Raw genomic sequence first — 17486 nt, 5'->3', positions numbered from 1 at the left:
GATGGCTCCTGACCCTATATTCCAACTCTTTTCCCTAGCATGAATGCAGAATGCTAGAATCTCTAGTATCTCCCCAGATGACATCTAGTAGCTCTGAGAATTCTGTAACTTATCCACCGCACATATGGGAATTCTCCAAGATAAAAGGCATTTTATAATGTGACTGATGTGTTGTATAAACTTATGCTGGGCAGGGCTCGAATTAATGAGAAAGACGACCAAGGGTGTCATCATGCTGCAAAAATTAGCGTTTCCATGGTTTTTGTCAGGCATGCATGCATGAACTGGCTTTGATACCCTGGGAAAACTTGTTAATTAGTATGATGCATGTCCTTATACAAAATTTATAGTATTATTGCTCTATATGATCGTTGGCTTAATAATCAGCACTATTATTGGGCCACTCGAGATTTCATAGGAGCAAATTACACCGTTTCTCATACAAATGGCATTTTTTGTTGAAAAGGTTTTATATGCATGAGCGTGTTGCTAAATGTTTCAGTAGCTTAGATTCAAGTCCTCTTCTCTAGGCCATCCAATCTTGTGCTGTCAACCGTTCCCCCAACTCCATGTTACATCACAGTTAACTCCAACTACAATAATCATCATGCAAAATAGTGATAACAATGTTATCTCCCTAATCGGATCATATTGCGTACACCAGAGCTCTATTGTCTATCATTACTGTTAGTTACTTTCTAGTGTAAAAGTAGTATTACTTATCTTAAGGAGGAAATGCAACCGTGAACCACGCACTTTTCTTCATTGTTTGGTCCAAACTGGTGGGTTTGATACCATTATCATTGTGATATGTAATTCTTTGTCATTCTTGGGTGATGGAAGTCATTTCCATTTAATCGACAACCAATATTACTATTTCCTTTTTACCGCTGACATATATATGTACTAACAAATGTAGTGTTCTTCGTTCTTCATAAGAAAAAGAAATTTTCAATCATTCTGTCAATTTATACTTTGAACTTAACCCAACCGATGATTTGCAAATTCTTTGTGTCACAGGGGCCAACCCCATCGACATGCTGTGCATTCTTTGGCATTACAATGTTCTTATCTGTTTGTAATGATCGATTAAACGTTCCTCCTAGTTGGCCATGTATCCTTGTTTGACCATTCAAGGTTGTCGTTGTCTCGTGTTGAAGCATCCTCGACTCTGGCTTCAGTTATATGTCATGTCAAAACCAGTTGGAGTGTGCTCCCACAGTTCGGTCAGTCGCCGCTGCGCTCAATGAAAACCTGCGGACTTGATCAGACAGCGACACCCTTAGAATTAACAACCGTTTAATTAAAGAACTCATTCCTGTCAACCATCACAATGTGCTTGTGGAATGATGCAAGAAGTTTACTAGACCAACTGAAGAATTGTCAAGAGAACATACACCAATTACTACTCTCGATCCTTGCTAGCTGAAGTCACAGCAATCCTTGTGCGTGAACACGGAGACACAAGACCAACTAACACATCGGTCATAACACCAACGCAGATCACCGGCGATGTGGAGCGGCCTGCAGAACGCTTCCTCCATCGCGCAGCTCGCCGGCGTGGACGCCTTCGTGCTGATCACGACGATCGTGCGCGCGGCGCAGACGACCAGGCGGAACAAGAAGACCTGCCGGGAGCTGGCGGAGCAGGTGGAGCGGATCGGCGGCCTGCTGCGGAGCCTGGAGGAGCATCCCGGGATGGGCATCATGCGGCGGTCGGAGACGAGCGCGCCGCTCGTGGTCTCGTGGAGCTGCACGAGACGCTCCGGCGGGCGTGCGCGGTCGTCGAGTCGTGCCGGCGCGGCGGCTACGTGCGCGGGCTCTGCGCCGGCGGGTCGCGGGCGACCAGCCTGCGCGACCTGCAGAGCAGAATCGCCTTCTTCCTGCAGCTGTTCCCCATCATCAGCCACCTCGACAGCACGCGCCTGCTCGTGCAAGTTATCGACAGCGCCGCCGCTCGTGCCCCGACCGCCGGCGGGGTATGCAACTAGTACTAGATATGTATATTTATTTATATTTATATATAATCTGGAGATAATTTTGCTTTATGTTGTTTCGCAATTTTCAGGAGGCCGGAGAGGGTCTTCAAAGGTCTGTTGCAAATCACTCAGATCCTCAAGACGATGATAGGTCTCTCTCTCTCTCTCTCTCTCTCTCTCTCTCTCTCTCTCCCCCCCCCCCCCCCCCCCTAAATATTTTGATGTTTCAACTCTTTTTGCTGCAGGGTTCAGAACTTCAGTTTTTCTCAGTTAATGAATGCCACAAATAGCTTCTCATTTGAAAACCAAACTGAACAAGGCCCCTTAGCTACTTTATACAAGGTACCAATTTGTTTTGTGATTGTTTATGCTTTTGTAGAGTTAGCACGAGCGAGATATATATAAGCAATGAAGCATGTGTGTCCATGTTTTTACATTTTAGGGTCAATTACATGGCAATGATGTCACCACAAAAAAGCTTTCAATTATTTCTAGTGAGGGGAAACAGGTACCACCAAGTATTGAGTCCATATGAGCTATTTAAAAACGAGGTTAAAATTCTCCCCAAGCTTCAGCACAATAACATAGTGAAACTCAAGGGATTTTGCGCTGAAAGAAGCGAGAGGGTTTCGGTATATTAATACATGCAAAATGGAAGCCTTGGGGACGTCATCTTTGGCAAGTTATTCTGACTACTAATACATTCTTTATTTATATTCATAAACTTCTTCTTTTTCTTTGATTTTGATCACCTAACTACTTGCTTGCTGCTTTCTTCAACTGACGGTTGCCATCTTTTCTAGCGAACAGTACGCATGAGAGGAGGCTTCATAGTTGACTGGCCTTCACGCTTTCGCATAATCGAAGGGGTGGCACAGGGTGCGGTTTATCTGCACCATCACTCCAGGCTGCGCATTATCCATAGAGATTTGAAGCCAAGCAACATTCTCTTGGACTCTGATATGAATCCAAAAATACCTAATTTTGACTTGGCCAAAGTTTTATCTCCAGGCATGATCCAGGATACTGCGGCATGTGTTGTGGGCTCAGTGCACGACCCATCATTTCTCCATTATAACATCATGAATTTTATTTATTTTCATCTTGAAGAACATATCTCAATTCAGGATTGCAAAAAAAAAATGATTACATTCTAGATGCAACAAACTAACAATTAATACAGAAATTATTTTCTTTTTTCAACTGAATCTTACAATTTCAAGACATTGATATAACCTTTGTTACCTTTCAGTGGATTTATCGCCCCAGAGTATATGACAAAAGGTACATTCTCAGTAAAGAGTAAAGACCGACACCGACGTGCATAGCTTCGGGGTCATGGTACTTGAAATTATCAGTGGGAAAAGATGGACTCGGTCGATTCAGGAAACTAATTACCGGGATCTACTAACCTGGGTAATTAAACTTTTTTTATTACATATCACTCTTGAAACAAGTTTCCGAATTGCTGACATGAAGAAAATTTTTGTGAAGTTAAACACAGCACGTGTGTTATCTTGTTCCCCAGGCCTTCAATAGGACACCGTACGGCGCCAAGCTGGTGCAGAGGCTCAAGGGTTTCTTGCCTCCATCGCTGCACGGCATCTCTTTCTGCAGCAGGGCTCTGCCGAAGTGCCTCTCATTCCCAGCGAGGAGGAGAACGCTGTCACAGCAGAGGGAGATGAGGAGGTGCGTTCGGGTGGCGCTGCTGTAGTGCTGTGCATCCTGGAGAAGCCGGAGCGCCGGCCGGAGATGCTGGAGGTCACGCGGATGCTGAGCCCCCGGAAGGCTAGGGTGCCGTTCCCACGGCGGCCAGGCTATGCCCGGGAGGGCCCGATATACGCCGGCGATAGGAGCACCACCCCTTGAGGCTTTGTTTAGACAAACTCATCATCGCCTTCCAATTCCTGATGGGGGTGGTGCGTGTCGGCCTGTCGGTTCGCCGAACCGGCCCACGAAAATGACCCTAATGGGCTCCTTTTGGGAACCATGAACTCAGCCTGGATAATCGGATCGGATTCACTGCAACCTTAAGGTCGAGTGGGTCGACCCACCGCTCGCGACTCCCTTCCGGTGCACACGCATCCGCAGTTCCTCTCGCAGATCCTGCAGACGCATCCGCACCTGTTGCCCGCCGCTGCCGAGCAACAGCTGGAGCAGCTCCATACGGAAAAGGAATGGAGCTGCGACGCGGCCGCCGTCTCGATCTGCGACGCGGCCAACTGCGGCAGGGGCAGCTGCACCGAGCTGCCGAAGCTGATCCCCGACGTGCCCAACTACGAGTGCCACTTCGACCCCGGCTGGTCCCAGGCCTGGGAGGCCATCCCCTTCTCGCCCATCCCCAACGGTAATTGCTGAATTGATCGATCATGACCACTGTAGCATGTGCTGGTTCGTTAGTTCACCAACAACCATTTAATTTCCGGCCTGCAGCGTATAGTCAATTTCCTAATGAATTTTCCAGCATGAGCAGTCGAGCTAATAGCGAGGCTGGGGTGTCCATGTCTCACGAGCCCAGGACGATGGATGGGAACTGCAGAATGCAGAGCAAGTGTGAGCCTTTATGCTAGGAGGAATAATTGCATGAGTAATTGGGGTTGTTTTAGTTACAAGATGCAATTGGGGTTTAGACATAATCTGCTCTTTGCTTTGTATTCGTAGCATTTTTTATATTGCTCATTTTCTATAGGACATTTAGACATAAGTAGAAAGTAGATAGACAGAACAATGGGTGCGCATCACTGAATAGTTTTTTATTTAGCATGCTGCCTTATAACACCTCTTAATCCATGCCAAACTGTTAGTATGCTTGATTTCTTTTGATAATGTTTCATGTTTGTGCAGATAATGGAGGTGCCACATGGAGTTGGAAAAGCAAAGTCAAGTAGTGGTAGAAAGTGGAAGAGAACTCCTCAGCCAACCAGTACTTGAAGGGGTAGACCTCAATACCAAGGCTCCGGAAGTTGAACAAGTTCACTCATTCGAAGAGATGCAAGGTTAGGAAAAATATAATAAATATGGCCCGTCAGCTTAGATCAACTGTCATGTCTCCTGAAGGAGTTTCTTTGGATAACTGATCGATCAGTCAAGAAGTGTCTAGGAAAGAGTTAACCCGGATGATCTCGCTTCACGGGCTACCACTATGGAAGCACTGATATGCTTGCAAGATTGGATGCCAGCCTTGGTACACTCTCTTTCCAGTTCTCAATTTTGTATAATTTGGAATAGAAAAATATTTTTCGGATTCGACTTCAATCCAACTTTGATAGGTTCATCAAAGTTTTGCATGGAAGGGATTGAGAATTTCGTCGAGCTACCTGATTCACAAAGAATGACATGCTTAAGGTAATAATTTGTGAAATATTTTGAGATCATCTATGGGGTTATAGGAAACTGAACATGCTGCATCTCTGAACATTCAAATCGCCACTTGTTTGTTGTGTCTAGTACCATATATCCAGTACTATACTTGGAATGATATCACTTCTCTATCCTACTGAAGAGCGGTCTTCAATAGTTCTATTTTGGATGTCACAATGCTTCAGTTACTTTTGATGCTTCCCTGAAAATGAATGGTTACTGTTAAATATAAGCTAATGCCAAAGTTTTATCGGTTCTTTTTTGGGTGGGATCTCTGAAAATGAAGGAGATTGTTGGTCAAATACCTCAGGGTGTCCATGTGGACTTCCAAATAAATTGGAGAAGCTCTTTGTTTAACTATTTTTTTCAAAGATTTAAAATAAACTCAAAGGCATGATGCTTCATCCTTGATTCTGTTCCATGTGCATCTTTTGCTTAAAAAGGTGAGTCTGAATATGCTACATTTACAGTGTTCTACTCAAAGCTATGTCACTTACTTCTGTGATGAAAGTAATATGTTTTGGTTTCTGTGAGAGCGTGAGTTCAAAGACAAGGGACATTAGTTGGTGTCTTAGCATTTGGGCTGAGATTGGAAACATCCATATGAAGGCTGTTGTGTAATGTGTGTCAATTGACAGGGTAATGTCAATTTATCAGAGCATTGTCTCTGGCCAATTGACAGGGTAATGTGTGCCTGCATAGCCAAAGATATTTACTTTCCATTATCCTTGTTAATGTTTAAACATTGCTTTTCTGATGTCCTATCTGTTTATGCAGTATCTTGTGCTCCCTCTCCCGCCATCACTAGCGACATCTTTCAGGAGCATGAAGTGAAGCTGAAGCTGATTATTGTTGTTGCGCAGGGTGCTAGCAGCCTTGAAGATCATCAACCAGCAACAATAGGGTCAAATGGGAAGTTTGCTGACTTCAGTAGCATTGTTATTCGGATGGTTTTCCAAGAATTAGGAATGGACTTTAACTTTGATGCATGGTAGTCTCTTCAGATTGTTTAGCTAGCTAAAACATGTGTGCAGGAACAGCAGTCAGTAGCATATAGAATTTCTAAACTACATAATAGTCGTTGTTAATGTAATATCTTCCTGCTGCCGTAATATGAGTAAATCGTGAAGTTCCATCCGCACGTTAACTGCCATAATATGATTAATAAATGGTTCGATCCACGAGAACCATTGGAGCACCCACGCAGGTGGTTTAGGAAGAAATGGTTAGAGCGGTGCTCCTTCCATCCTTAAATGGATCGATGGATAGCTCATTGGTCGCTCCATGGAGCAGCCACGCCCATCTTTACTTCCAATACGTATGGACTAAAGGAGAAAACGAACTATTCTACCTCAATCCCTCCCCATATGAATTGGAAGCCTGCAGTATGCATCGTGAAGTTCCATCTGCAGTCACATGGTCGATGGCGGAGCCCAGCAATAGCAAGTTTTGTGCGTTGTGCGTGACACGGGCTCCGTTCTCGTGCGGGTGATCGATTCCTGATCGAACAACGCCGACCTCCGAGTACTCCCCGACAGAAGCCGGCCACAGTTCACGAACAGCGACCGCTGAGCTACGAGTAGCCGGCTCGCTTTTGGTTTCTTCTTTTCTCGGCCGCCGAAAGGAGAAGCTATGCTATGCAGCAGTGGTCGCGTCAGTCAAATGGCATAGCTTCGAGCTGCGGATCAAGTTTAAAGCTAGCCCAGGGACCACCGGGTCTGCCGGCCACCGCCCAATCGACAGCAAACGGCAGGGAGCAAGGGAAACGCGGGGGCGTCACGCACCACACGTGAAAAGCAGCGGCGCTTTAGCAGGACGGCGCTGCAGCTGCCTGACCACGGTGTCTCACTAGCCGGCTGCCGGCCCGGATGGTTCCGATCGCGAGCTCTGCCCCGTGATGAGCGCGCGGTGGTGGCAGACTCGCGGCACACGGCAAGCGGGCTCGCAGGGCAGGAGGACGACGCGAACAGTTGCGCCGGGACCGGGACACGGGCACCAGTAACCTCACCCACGTACGGCGCGAGCCCGTGAGAGGCGCCCCGCACCGGAACGGGGCCTCTCCCAGGCTCCCCAGGACCATGGAGGCGTGGGCGCTGGGGAATGAGAAGCCTGCACGGCGGCAGCTCCAGGCTTCAGCTGCGGCCTGCGTTGCGCGCGCTGTGTGCACGCCGGGTGCGGCGGCCTGGCCTTGTTCTGGCTGGCTGGCCCGTGTTGGGTGAGGGAGGGGTGATGGATCTCGGTGTCTACCGTGAGCTGCGATCGTTCGCCAACCACCCGGTCCTGGGCGGCGATAGGCTCGCGCGCGTGCCGACACCGCGGGACCGTCCAAAATTCTTGCGACCGTCGCGGGGCCGCAGGAGCTGGCCTGGGATCAGCGTGGCCGGCGGGGACGACGAGGTTTCGCTGAGACGTCCATTGTTCGGCACCGCGCGATGGTTGGTTGCTGCTGCTGCGGCCGCGCCTCGTACTCTCAGAACGAAATGACTGGCGATCTGCCACGAACTTAATTAAGATGCAGATGATCTGCCACTGCTTGTCTGCATCAGTGAAATGTCACTAGCTAGTGAGACAGCCGTTCCATTTATTACTGGGTATGCGTATGTCGGTACCGGTGACTCTGAGAGCACAGAAATGTAAGGATCACAAAAATGAGAGATTTCACCAGTTTATGGTAACCAGCTCATCCTGCAAAAGAGGAACCGTCTCGGGTAAAATTGATGATAGATTGGCTGTTGAATTGACAGACAAGTCCTGCGCTCTGCTCCTTCAGCTATTTCTGCTAAACAAACACATAAAATGCTTGCTGATACTGGCGTGGCATAATTGACGATTAGTATGCCCTCAGATGATGGTATAAAGGATTCAGAATTTCTCAACACGAATGGTACTGTATTGAATGACGAGGTACCCGCGAAAAATCATCTGTACATGTAATCATTGCAACACATCCACTGCTGTAGCAATACTGCCACAACGCTTCAACAAAACAACAGACCCACACTGTCCAACACCAAAGGTGGCGATGCGTGATACTGGGTTTGCAAGCTAGTGGACATCTTTCATGGGGACACTGGGGCAGGTGGTTTCGGAGTCTGATTTTTCTGGTTAGCTGCAGCTTGGGAAGCAGAGTTTCTTGTGTCAGTCGCCATTGACTTCTTGATCTGATGATCATTACAAAAAGAGAGTAATACATCAATACAACATGAAAAGAAAGCGAACAATGCAAGTATAGCAGATTCAACAGACATGAATGTTCAGGCAGAAGGGTTATTTTTTAAACAATAATCAAAACAGGTTGGAATTTTGCCAATTCAATGGTTACAATTGAGTGTTCCCAAATCACAATTAACATTTTCTAGAATCTGCTCCTAAGTTTCAACACATAAGATGGAAGATGTATGGCTACATGGGCCCAATCATGCATGAAATTAGATGGATGGTTGCTGAGAACTTAAAAAGTGGGTACCAGAGCAAGCCTCTCCCTGTGAATGTCATTTATGTGCTGCAAATCGTCAAGATAAAGGAGGTTAGTGCAAGATGAACAAAAAAGAAAATAACTACAGGAAGAAATTTGAAAGCAAGAAAAAAAAAGGAGAAATAGTATGTGCAATTATGAACTACCTGTTTCTTGTATAGTTTGATTTCATCCCCACTGAAGCCTGGCAAGGTGATATTCCAACTTCTTTCTGCAATGGAGAACACTAAGCTATAACAGAATGACATTTTAAACGTTACCTGAAAGGGTAACATCACATAGTCTAGATTCTAGAAGATAAAACGAAATGGGATCACCTGCATGGAGGAGTACATCTTTGGCTTCTAGGGTGTTTGACTTCCTATGCTTTGCTAACGAACAAGCAAATGTAGTGACCTGAGTAAAACAGTTATCAGCAAACAAAACTTAAACTAGATAGTGGAGAGAGACCCAAGAGACGTGACATAAAGTTCATTGATATCATGACATGCAGATCTAATGATACATAACTTCAACCAAACGAAACCTTTCAGAAGTTTTCATCTGCCAATTATATAATGGCATGATCTCCCATCTACAATAAACAATACTAATAAACAAGAGAAAAAAACTTTGAAAGTAAACTCTAACAAAATGAACATTAGGGCCTTCAACCCTGTAAGGCTGTAACAAAATGAACAAGAGTTTTGGCATTTCAAGGAAAATTACATAGAGATATTTACTCAAAAGATAAAACATAACTGAACTGATAATACCAAGGAAGCTGGGCATCAAAATAAATATGAATACATAGGACAAGAAAAATCTCTGGAAATCAGTGCATACAACATTAGGATGCATAAGAAAATAGAATTTAGAAAATGGGAGTGAGCACTTATATTTTCAAACGAAAATAGATTTACACCAACTTGCTTGAGACTAAAAGGCTTTGTTATTATCTTCATCTTGTTGAAAATATAATACACTTCCAATCGTGTTGAAAAGAAAATACATTTCCAAAAGTAAGCTTTGTTTAGGAAAAAAAGTCCCTAAAGCTGAGGGTGGAATAACTTACAGACTCAACAAAATCTTCGGCAATGTCCATAAGAACATCTTCAACTTCAGGATCCAGCTTTTCGTTAGGATCAATCTGTTGAGTGGCGAATGATGTAAAATCAACCCAACAAATGTCTAATGTTCACTATTCATAACATTAACCACTATTTATTAACCATCCTACTTCAACATCTGTTCAAGTACCATTGAGGTAAAGTTTAGAGCAGATCATCAGAAGCACAAAAATATAATGAGAACTATGGAGATGAAATCAAAGCCAGTTATGGTAAAATGAATTCTCCTTTGTCCTGTAAGATGCTGAAATACATATGCCGTGATGAAGTATCCTTTAAGTTTGGTCCTGTGACCATATAAACTTGAATTCTCATTTCCCCACTGCCAACGAAACGTGCCTAGTGGCTCTGCTTACGAGTTTTATTGTAGGATAATTGAACTACCAAGGTATTGGCCGCCATGAGTTCCACAGCCACTACAGACCTAGCAACAGATGGACATGCAAGATGAAAATTGAGAGAAACCAAAGAGACCTACTGGACCTTGTTACATATTTGCCATGATTTCCACGGCCACTGTACAGACCTAGCAAAAGATGAATTTGCAAAATGAATTGAGAGAAACCAAAGAGACCCACTGGACCTTACTACAAGAATCTAGGTGCAAATTGATCATATGGCCAGGATCTAAGAAAAAAGAAGGTGAAAAATGCAGGACTATGTACCTTTCAAACTACATTGAAGAAATAGCAGCATACCTGGGCAACTAATTCATGTATGCTTCTCTTGGTGAGTAGTCGAGTACCAGTTTCACTAGCATCCGCATCGATTGCGGCTGTATCGACAGATTGCAAAACAGTAGCATTTTGTATAGCAGGCAAATCAGGCTTCTGTGTCATTGTCACTGGGGTACGAGCAGCTTGCTGCTGCGAATGCTGTGGCTGGTTTTTGGGTGTTGGATTTTGTTGAATTTGATGCGAGGAACTTTGTTGCTGTTGCTTCTGTTGCTGCTGCTGCTGTGCTGAAATTACATTCTGCTGATGCGGAGTCACAGGCGCAGATTGTTGTGGTCTTGGTTGTGGAACTTGTGGCCTCTGTTGCGGCCTAAATGCTGAAGATGAGTTTTGTGGAGTTTGCTGTGACGCAGGGGAAGGAGACGGAGAACCCACAGACATCGGCCTCATTAAAGCATGGGAGGGGGTTCTCTGTAGGAAAATAGTTAAATCAAGCAGAGATTATGAAATGAATTGGGATGAATAATAAGAGAGCATTCCATTGTACATTGGACGGCAAAATAGAACTTAACCAAAAGCAACTAAGGTGCTAGTACCATTCAGGTGATACAATAAGACAAAAACAATTATAACAAACCAGAGTCAGGTGACATATTTGTAGATGGATAACTGATAAATCCACATTTGAAATGAAATATAATGGCATCCCATGAAAAATAAATTGAATATGCAATTTATGCCTATATTAACTTGGATACTGAAAAATGTAACTTGTATCACTAGAATTAAGATACATGATGATGTACCCAATATAACTTAAACAGAATGATGAATTACCTAGAAGTACAATATTCATTGCTTTAAACTAGAAAGTTTTCTTACTTGTGAACCTGACATTTGACTACCAGATGGAATCGGAGTTGCTGATGATGCAAGGCCAGGTCTTGTCTGCTGCAAACCGGTTAGTATTCCTGGTCTCATCTGGGATGCGCTTAGGGATCCAACCATCCCAATATTTTGAATCCCAGGGGAAGGCTGCCTAAACTGGAGGCCATCAATAATAAGGAATCTTCAGTGAAGTCAAAAGCACAAGTAAAGGATGCAATTTACTGACAATAAAACACATCTGCAGGCAGGACAAAATTATAATGCTTTTACATGACTTAACTAACTACAAAATAATCTCTCTCTTTTTAGATGGAAAAAAACTTCCATTAAACTCAGACTGACCTCATATCGGCGGCCATTAAAGTGTTTACATCAGCTGGCACCTCATCGGGCCAGATTACGACCGCTCCTAGTGCTAAACTAGCATGCATTCCAGCTAGATGGTGAGCTACAGAATTACAATTATGAGGGGTATACACAACCTGAACATGACTGAACTACGTGCAGTGATAAACACCATCCAATACAGAAACTGAGTTTTGACAATTCATCGTATTGATAGAAGGATGCAACTACATGAGTTAACACAGCAGGTGACAGGAAATAAGCAATTGAGTGTTTTCACTCCTACACCTACATTATGAATTGAGTTTGACAGTTTCAGGTGCCGGGAGTGACAAGAAATAAGTAGCCGAATATGTAGGATAAACATTGCAGAAGACATGTACCATTCCATAATTTGAAACTTAACTCTGAGGCCCCTGTGCTCCATAAGCTGTAAACTGCAAACTTGGGTTCCAGTATTTTCTGGTATGTAATCCACACAAGGCATGGGTGCTAGACTGCTAGTGAGAGGAAACCACCGTAGCTTATACTCACTAGCCATGGTTTTTCTAAGAGAAACTACATTTCAACAACTCATGAATAAGTAGTACTAGCATAAAAATGAAATCAACCGGGAATACATACAAACCTGTGAAGATGACGGCGGTGGTTGGTCGGGGTCGCGATGCATCGATCCAAACTGGTGAGCAAGCGGAGGCGGTGGCACGAACCCGGTGTAACCAGCAGGCGTCTGTGCGGGACGCGGCGCAGGCACCCCCAAAACAAGCCCTGCCCTTGGCATAGGGGGTGCCGCGGAGGAAGATGGCGGAACAGAAGCGGAGGAGGTCGCAGCTGTGGCAGCAGAGGAGGACGAGGACATCGTGATGGGCGAGGCCAGGTGGGTGTACGGCGGCCTCATTCGCGGCGGCGGTGGCCGCGCGGCCGCGAGGCTGGGGGCTGGGGCCTCTATGGTTTGAGCGGGGTTTGCTGCGGTACCTGGGCTCGGGGTAGGGGTAGGGGAGGTGATGGTGGAGTCAGAAGAGGGTGCTGCAGAAGCGGCGGATGACGGTGGGTTAGATGGTGGCGCCGGAGAGGGAGCAGAAGCTGAGGTCGAGGAGGGCGGCGCCGCCGCCGCCGCCGCGGCGTCCGGCTGCGAGGGCGGAGGCGCGTCCATGTTGTTCGATGAATTGCCTGGCCGTTCGGCAGGGGCAGAGCTTGTATACTGTCTTAAAAAGTACACAAAAATACAGGTAAGCGCAAGGACTTGTTTGCAAAATCTAGTTTCCACGAGAAGTACCGCGGCCGCTTGTCTCCGGTACATGAGTTAACACAGCAGGTGACAGGAAATAAGCAATTGAGTGTTTTCACTCCTACACCTACATTATGAACTGAGTTTGACAGTTTCAAGTGCCGGGAGTGACAAGAAATAAGCAGCCAAATATGTAGGATAAACATTGCAGAAGACATGTACCATTCCATAATTTGAAGCTTAACTCTGAGGCCCCTATGCTCGATAAGCTGTAAACTGCAAACTTGGGTTCCAGTATTTTCTGGTATGTAATCCACACAAGGCATGTGTGCTAGACTGCTAGTGAGAGGAAACCACCGTAGCTTATACTCACTAGCCATGGTTTTTCTAAGCGAAACTACATTTCAACAACTCGTGAATAAGTAGTACTAGCATAAAAATAAATCAACCAGGAATACATACAAACCTGTGAAGATGACGGCGGTGGCTGGTCGGGGTCGCGATGCATCGATCCAAACGGAGGCGGTGGCACGAACCCGGTGTAACCAACGGGCATCTGTGCGGGACGCGGCGCAGGCACCCCCAAAACAAGCCCTTGGCATAGGGGTGCCGTGGAGGAAGATGGCGGAACGGAAAAGGAGGAGGAGGTCGCAGCTGTGGCAGCAGAGGAGGACGAGGACATCGTGATGGGCGAGGCCAGATGGGCGTACGGCGGCCTCATTCGCGGCGGCGGAGGCCGCGCGGCTGGGGCCTCTAGGGTTTGAGCGGGGTTTGCTACGGTACCTCTAGGGTTTGCTACGGTACCTGGGCTCAGGGTAGGGGTAGGGGTGGTGATGGTGGAGTCAAAAGAGGGTGCTGCAAAAGCGGCGGATGACGGTGGGTTAGATGGTGGCGCCGGAGAGGGAGCAGAAGCAGAGGTCGAGGAGGGCAGCGCCACCGCCGGCGGCGTCCGGCTGCGAGGGTGGAGGCGCGTCCATGCTGTTCGATGAATTGCCTGGCCATTCGGCAGGGGCAAAGCTTGTATACTGTCTCAAGAAGTACACAAAATTACGGGTAAGCGCAAGGACTTGTTCGCAAAATCTAGTTTCCACGAGAAGAACCGCGACCGCTTGTCTCCGAAGTCTAGACACAAACCGCTTGTCTCCGGAGTCCAGACACAAACCGCTTGTCTCCGGAGTCTGGAGACAAGCGGCCGCGGTTCTTCACGTGGAAACCAGATTTTGCAAACAAATCCTTGCGCTTACCCGTAATTTTGTGTACTTCTTGAGACAGTATACAAGCTCTGTCCCCGCCAAACGGCCAGGCAATTCATCGAACAGCATGGACGCGCCTCCGCCCTCGCAGCCGGACGCCGCCGCCGCCGCGGCAGCGCCGCCCTCCTCGATATCAGCTTCTGCTCCCTCTCCGGCGCCACCATCTAACCCATCGTCATCCGCCGCTTCTGCAGCACCCTCTTCCGACTCCACCATCACCACCCCTACCCCTACCCCGAGCCCAGGTACCACAGCAAACCCCGCGACACCCCCTATGCCAAGGGCAGGGCTTGTTTTGGGGGTGCGTGCGCCGCGTCCCGCACAGACGCCCGCTGGTTACACCGGGTTTGGATCGGTGCATCGCGACCCCGACCAGCCACCGCCGTCATGTTCACAGGTTTGTATGTATTCCCGGTCGATTTCATTTTTATGCTAGTACTACTTATTCACGAGTTGTTGAAATGTAGTTTCGCATAGAAAAACCATGGCTAGTGAGTATAAGCTACGGTGGTTTCCTCTCACTAGCAGTCTAGCACCCATGCCTTGTGTGGATTACATACCAGAAAATACTGGAACCCAAGTTTGCAGTTTACAGCTTATGGAGCACAGGGGCCTCAGAGTTAAGTTTCAAATTATGGAATGGTACATGTCTTCTGCAATGTTTATCCTACATATTCGGCTACTTATTTCTTGTCACTCTCGGCACCTGAAACTGTCAAACTCAATTCATAATGTAGGTGTAGGAGTGAAAACACTCAATTGCTTATTTCCTGTCACCTGCTGTGTTAACTCATGTAGTTGCATCCTTCTATCAATACAATAAATTGTCAAAACTCAGTTTCTGTATTGGATGGTGTTTATCACTGCACGTAGTTCAGTCATGTTCAGGTTGTGTATACCCCTCATAATTGTAATTCTGTAGCTCACCATCTAGCTGGAATGCATGCTAGTTTAGCACTAGGAGCGGTCGTAATCTGGCCCGATGAGGTGCCAGCTGATGTAAACACTTTAATGGCCGCCGGTATGAGGTCAGTCTGAGTTTAATGGAAGCTTTTTTCCATCTAAAAAAGGAGAGATTATTTTGTAGTTAGTTAAGTCATGTAAAAGCATTATAATTTTGTCCTGACTGCAGATGTGTTTTATTGTCAGTAAATTGCATCCTTTACTTGTGCTTTTGACTTCACTGAAGATTCCTTATTATTGATGGCCTCCAGTTTAGGTTAGATATCATATCATTACATTAATTGTGATTGTATAAGTATAGAACGACTACCTCGCTATCATATCAAAGAATTGATTGTGTCATTGTGCACTCAATATGTCGGCAAGTCCATTAATTTGAATTCTAGCAAATTGAATGCCCCATGTGATATTACAACGTTTAGGAAAGGAAACCAATTAGAAGCATATAAACTACAATATGACAGCCAGCCAAAAGTCCAAAACAAAGAAATGCAAAGAAAACCTTGCCACTTAATAGATTTACTCGACAATACAAATGCAAACAGTCACTCCACATTGCATGATAACCAGATATGGAGTTACCAACATTCAAGCTCACTATATACAAATTATATACAGCTCTTTGAGGTTAGAATGGCAGGAATTGAGCCCTCAAATTCCATGAATGTTCTAAAAGATTCCCATACTCATAAACCAAACAACACAGTTTAAAGTTCACATATCTAAACTCCTATTCCTATATTTTAGTACCTCCAACCAAATACGTTGCAAGAGAATTGATTATTGGTTAGAACAGGCAGAGCAAGGTGTAGGCCTAGCTATTTGAGACACGGATTGTCTTCTACTAATTTTCCACCTCGAAGAAAATACTCGGTATTTCCAAAAAAAAGATCGGAGATAGACATGTATGAATTCAACAGGGCCGATACCTTCGCACAGATCGGTTGAGGGAGGAGCACAGGAGCTTGCGCGGGCGGCGGCGGGGGGGGGGGGGGGGGGGGGGGGGGCAGGGGGTTTTCCCGCGCGGGGGGCGGAGCTGGGGCGGGGCCGGATCCGCCGCCGGAGGGGGGCTCCCCCGCGGCGGAGCTTGCGCGGGCGGCGGCCGGGGGGGGCCTCCGCTGGGGGCTGGCGCGGCTGGGGGGGGTGGCGGAGCTGGGGAGGGGCCGGATCCGCCGCCGGAGGGGGCGCTCCCCCGCGGCGGAGCTTGCGCGGGCGGCGGCGGCGGGGGCCTCCGCTGGAGGCCGGCGCGGCGGGGGGGCGCTCCGGCGGCGGGGGACGGAGCCGGGGGCCGGAGCGCGGGGCCGGATCCCGCGGGGCGGAGGGGAAGGGGGCTCCGGCGCCCGGGGGGGGGGGGGGGGGGGGGGCGGGCTCCGTCGGCGGGGGACGGAGCCGGGGGCCGGGGGTGGGGGCGGAGCGCGGGGCCGGATCCCGCGGGGCGGAGGGGAAGGGGGCTCCGGCGGCGGGGGACAGAGCGGGGGCCTCCGGCGGAGAGCTCGGGCCGGATCCCGCGGGGGTGGGGGGGGGGGGCGCGCGCGGAGGGGGAGGGGGCGGCGGCTGCGTCTGAGTCCGGGAGTGGGAGCAACGGGGGAACCGGAAAACCCTAAAAATCATATATATATATATATATATATATATATACATATATATATACATATATATATAAAATGGTTATTCGGATCCACGTGTCAGCGGGTCTGGCGGGTTTGCGGATTTGGGTATCAATTTTTCAAACCCGTTAGAAAATATTGTATCCGCGTTCGTACCCGCGGGCACAGATTCAGACCCGTATTCGCGTCCACCGGGTTTGGTATCCGCGGGTACGCGGATATTTCGTACTCATTGCCATCTTAGAAGAGAGACTGGTGGAGAGGGAGGCAGCCCTATTTTGTATGATGGTAAACGCGGGTAGTTTTGATGAAGTTTGAGGGGAGTTAGACCGCATAACCTGCAGAAACTGGTCCGCCCCCGGTGCTGGTGGAGCGCTCGTTTCCTGAAGGAGGCCTGCAAGCGCTGGTGGGGAAGTGCCCAAGAAGCGGAGCGTTTGGCCAGTCTGTCGGAGGAAAATCTCCAGCCGGGTGGCGGAAAGCACCCGCCTAATCCTAATTAAGGATGGGTTTGGAGGAGACTTAGCAGCGCTCGATCGGTTGCGGATGAACGCAGGAAAGACACAAGGGTTTAGAGTGGTTCGGGCCACCGGAGCGTAACACCCTAC

At 47.4% G+C, this 17486-nt stretch overlaps 1 protein-coding gene and 1 pseudogene across 2 annotated transcripts; one reads left to right on the top strand and one right to left on the bottom strand.

The window, feature by feature from the left end:
- The first annotated feature begins 1351 nt into the window (after positions 1 to 1351).
- Positions 1352 to 6461, top strand: LOC112879568 (annotated as a pseudogene).
- Positions 6462 to 8207: 1746 nt separating this feature from the next.
- LOC112880502 (transcription initiation factor TFIID subunit 12-like) lies at positions 8208 to 16297 on the bottom strand. 2 transcript variants are annotated; one of them, XM_025945145.1, is made up of 9 exons: positions 16204 to 16297; positions 12459 to 13031; positions 11480 to 11641; positions 10622 to 11068; positions 9869 to 9943; positions 9132 to 9210; positions 8961 to 9025; positions 8806 to 8841; positions 8208 to 8500 (listed from the first exon to the last, which is right to left on the bottom strand). In XM_025945145.1, exons 2-9 carry the CDS (start codon positions 12981 to 12983, stop codon positions 8399 to 8401), a joined length of 1491 nt encoding a protein of 496 aa, XP_025800930.1. In that variant the 5' UTR covers positions 12984 to 13031; positions 16204 to 16297; the 3' UTR covers positions 8208 to 8398. The 2 variants fall into 2 exon arrangements, with proteins under 2 accessions (XP_025800930.1, XP_025800929.1); XM_025945144.1 differs by lacking the exon at positions 16204 to 16297 and adding an exon at positions 13525 to 13870.
- Between the last annotated feature and the right edge of the window lie 1189 nt (positions 16298 to 17486).

The sequence above is a fragment of the Panicum hallii genome, chromosome 2 (genome assembly GCF_002211085.1).
Source record: "Panicum hallii strain FIL2 chromosome 2, PHallii_v3.1, whole genome shotgun sequence".
Classification (NCBI taxonomy): Eukaryota; Viridiplantae; Streptophyta; class Magnoliopsida; order Poales; family Poaceae; genus Panicum; species Panicum hallii.
This window is presented reverse-complemented; position numbering and strand designations above follow the sequence as displayed.

Excerpts from the sequence above, each read along its gene's own strand:
- LOC112880502 (XM_025945144.1), bottom strand. The coding sequence starts at position 13,779 with ATGAGGCCGCCGTACGCCCATCTGGCCTCGCCCATCACGATGTCCTCG. Across the intron at positions 11,069-11,479 it reads GTCAAATGTCAGGTTCACAA|AGAACCCCCTCCCATGCTTT; the intron begins GTAAGAAAACTT and ends ATTTTCCTACAG. Across the intron at positions 8,501-8,805 it reads ACAGGGAGAGGCTTGCTCTG|ATCAAGAAGTCAATGGCGAC; the intron begins GTACCCACTTTT and ends AATGATCATCAG.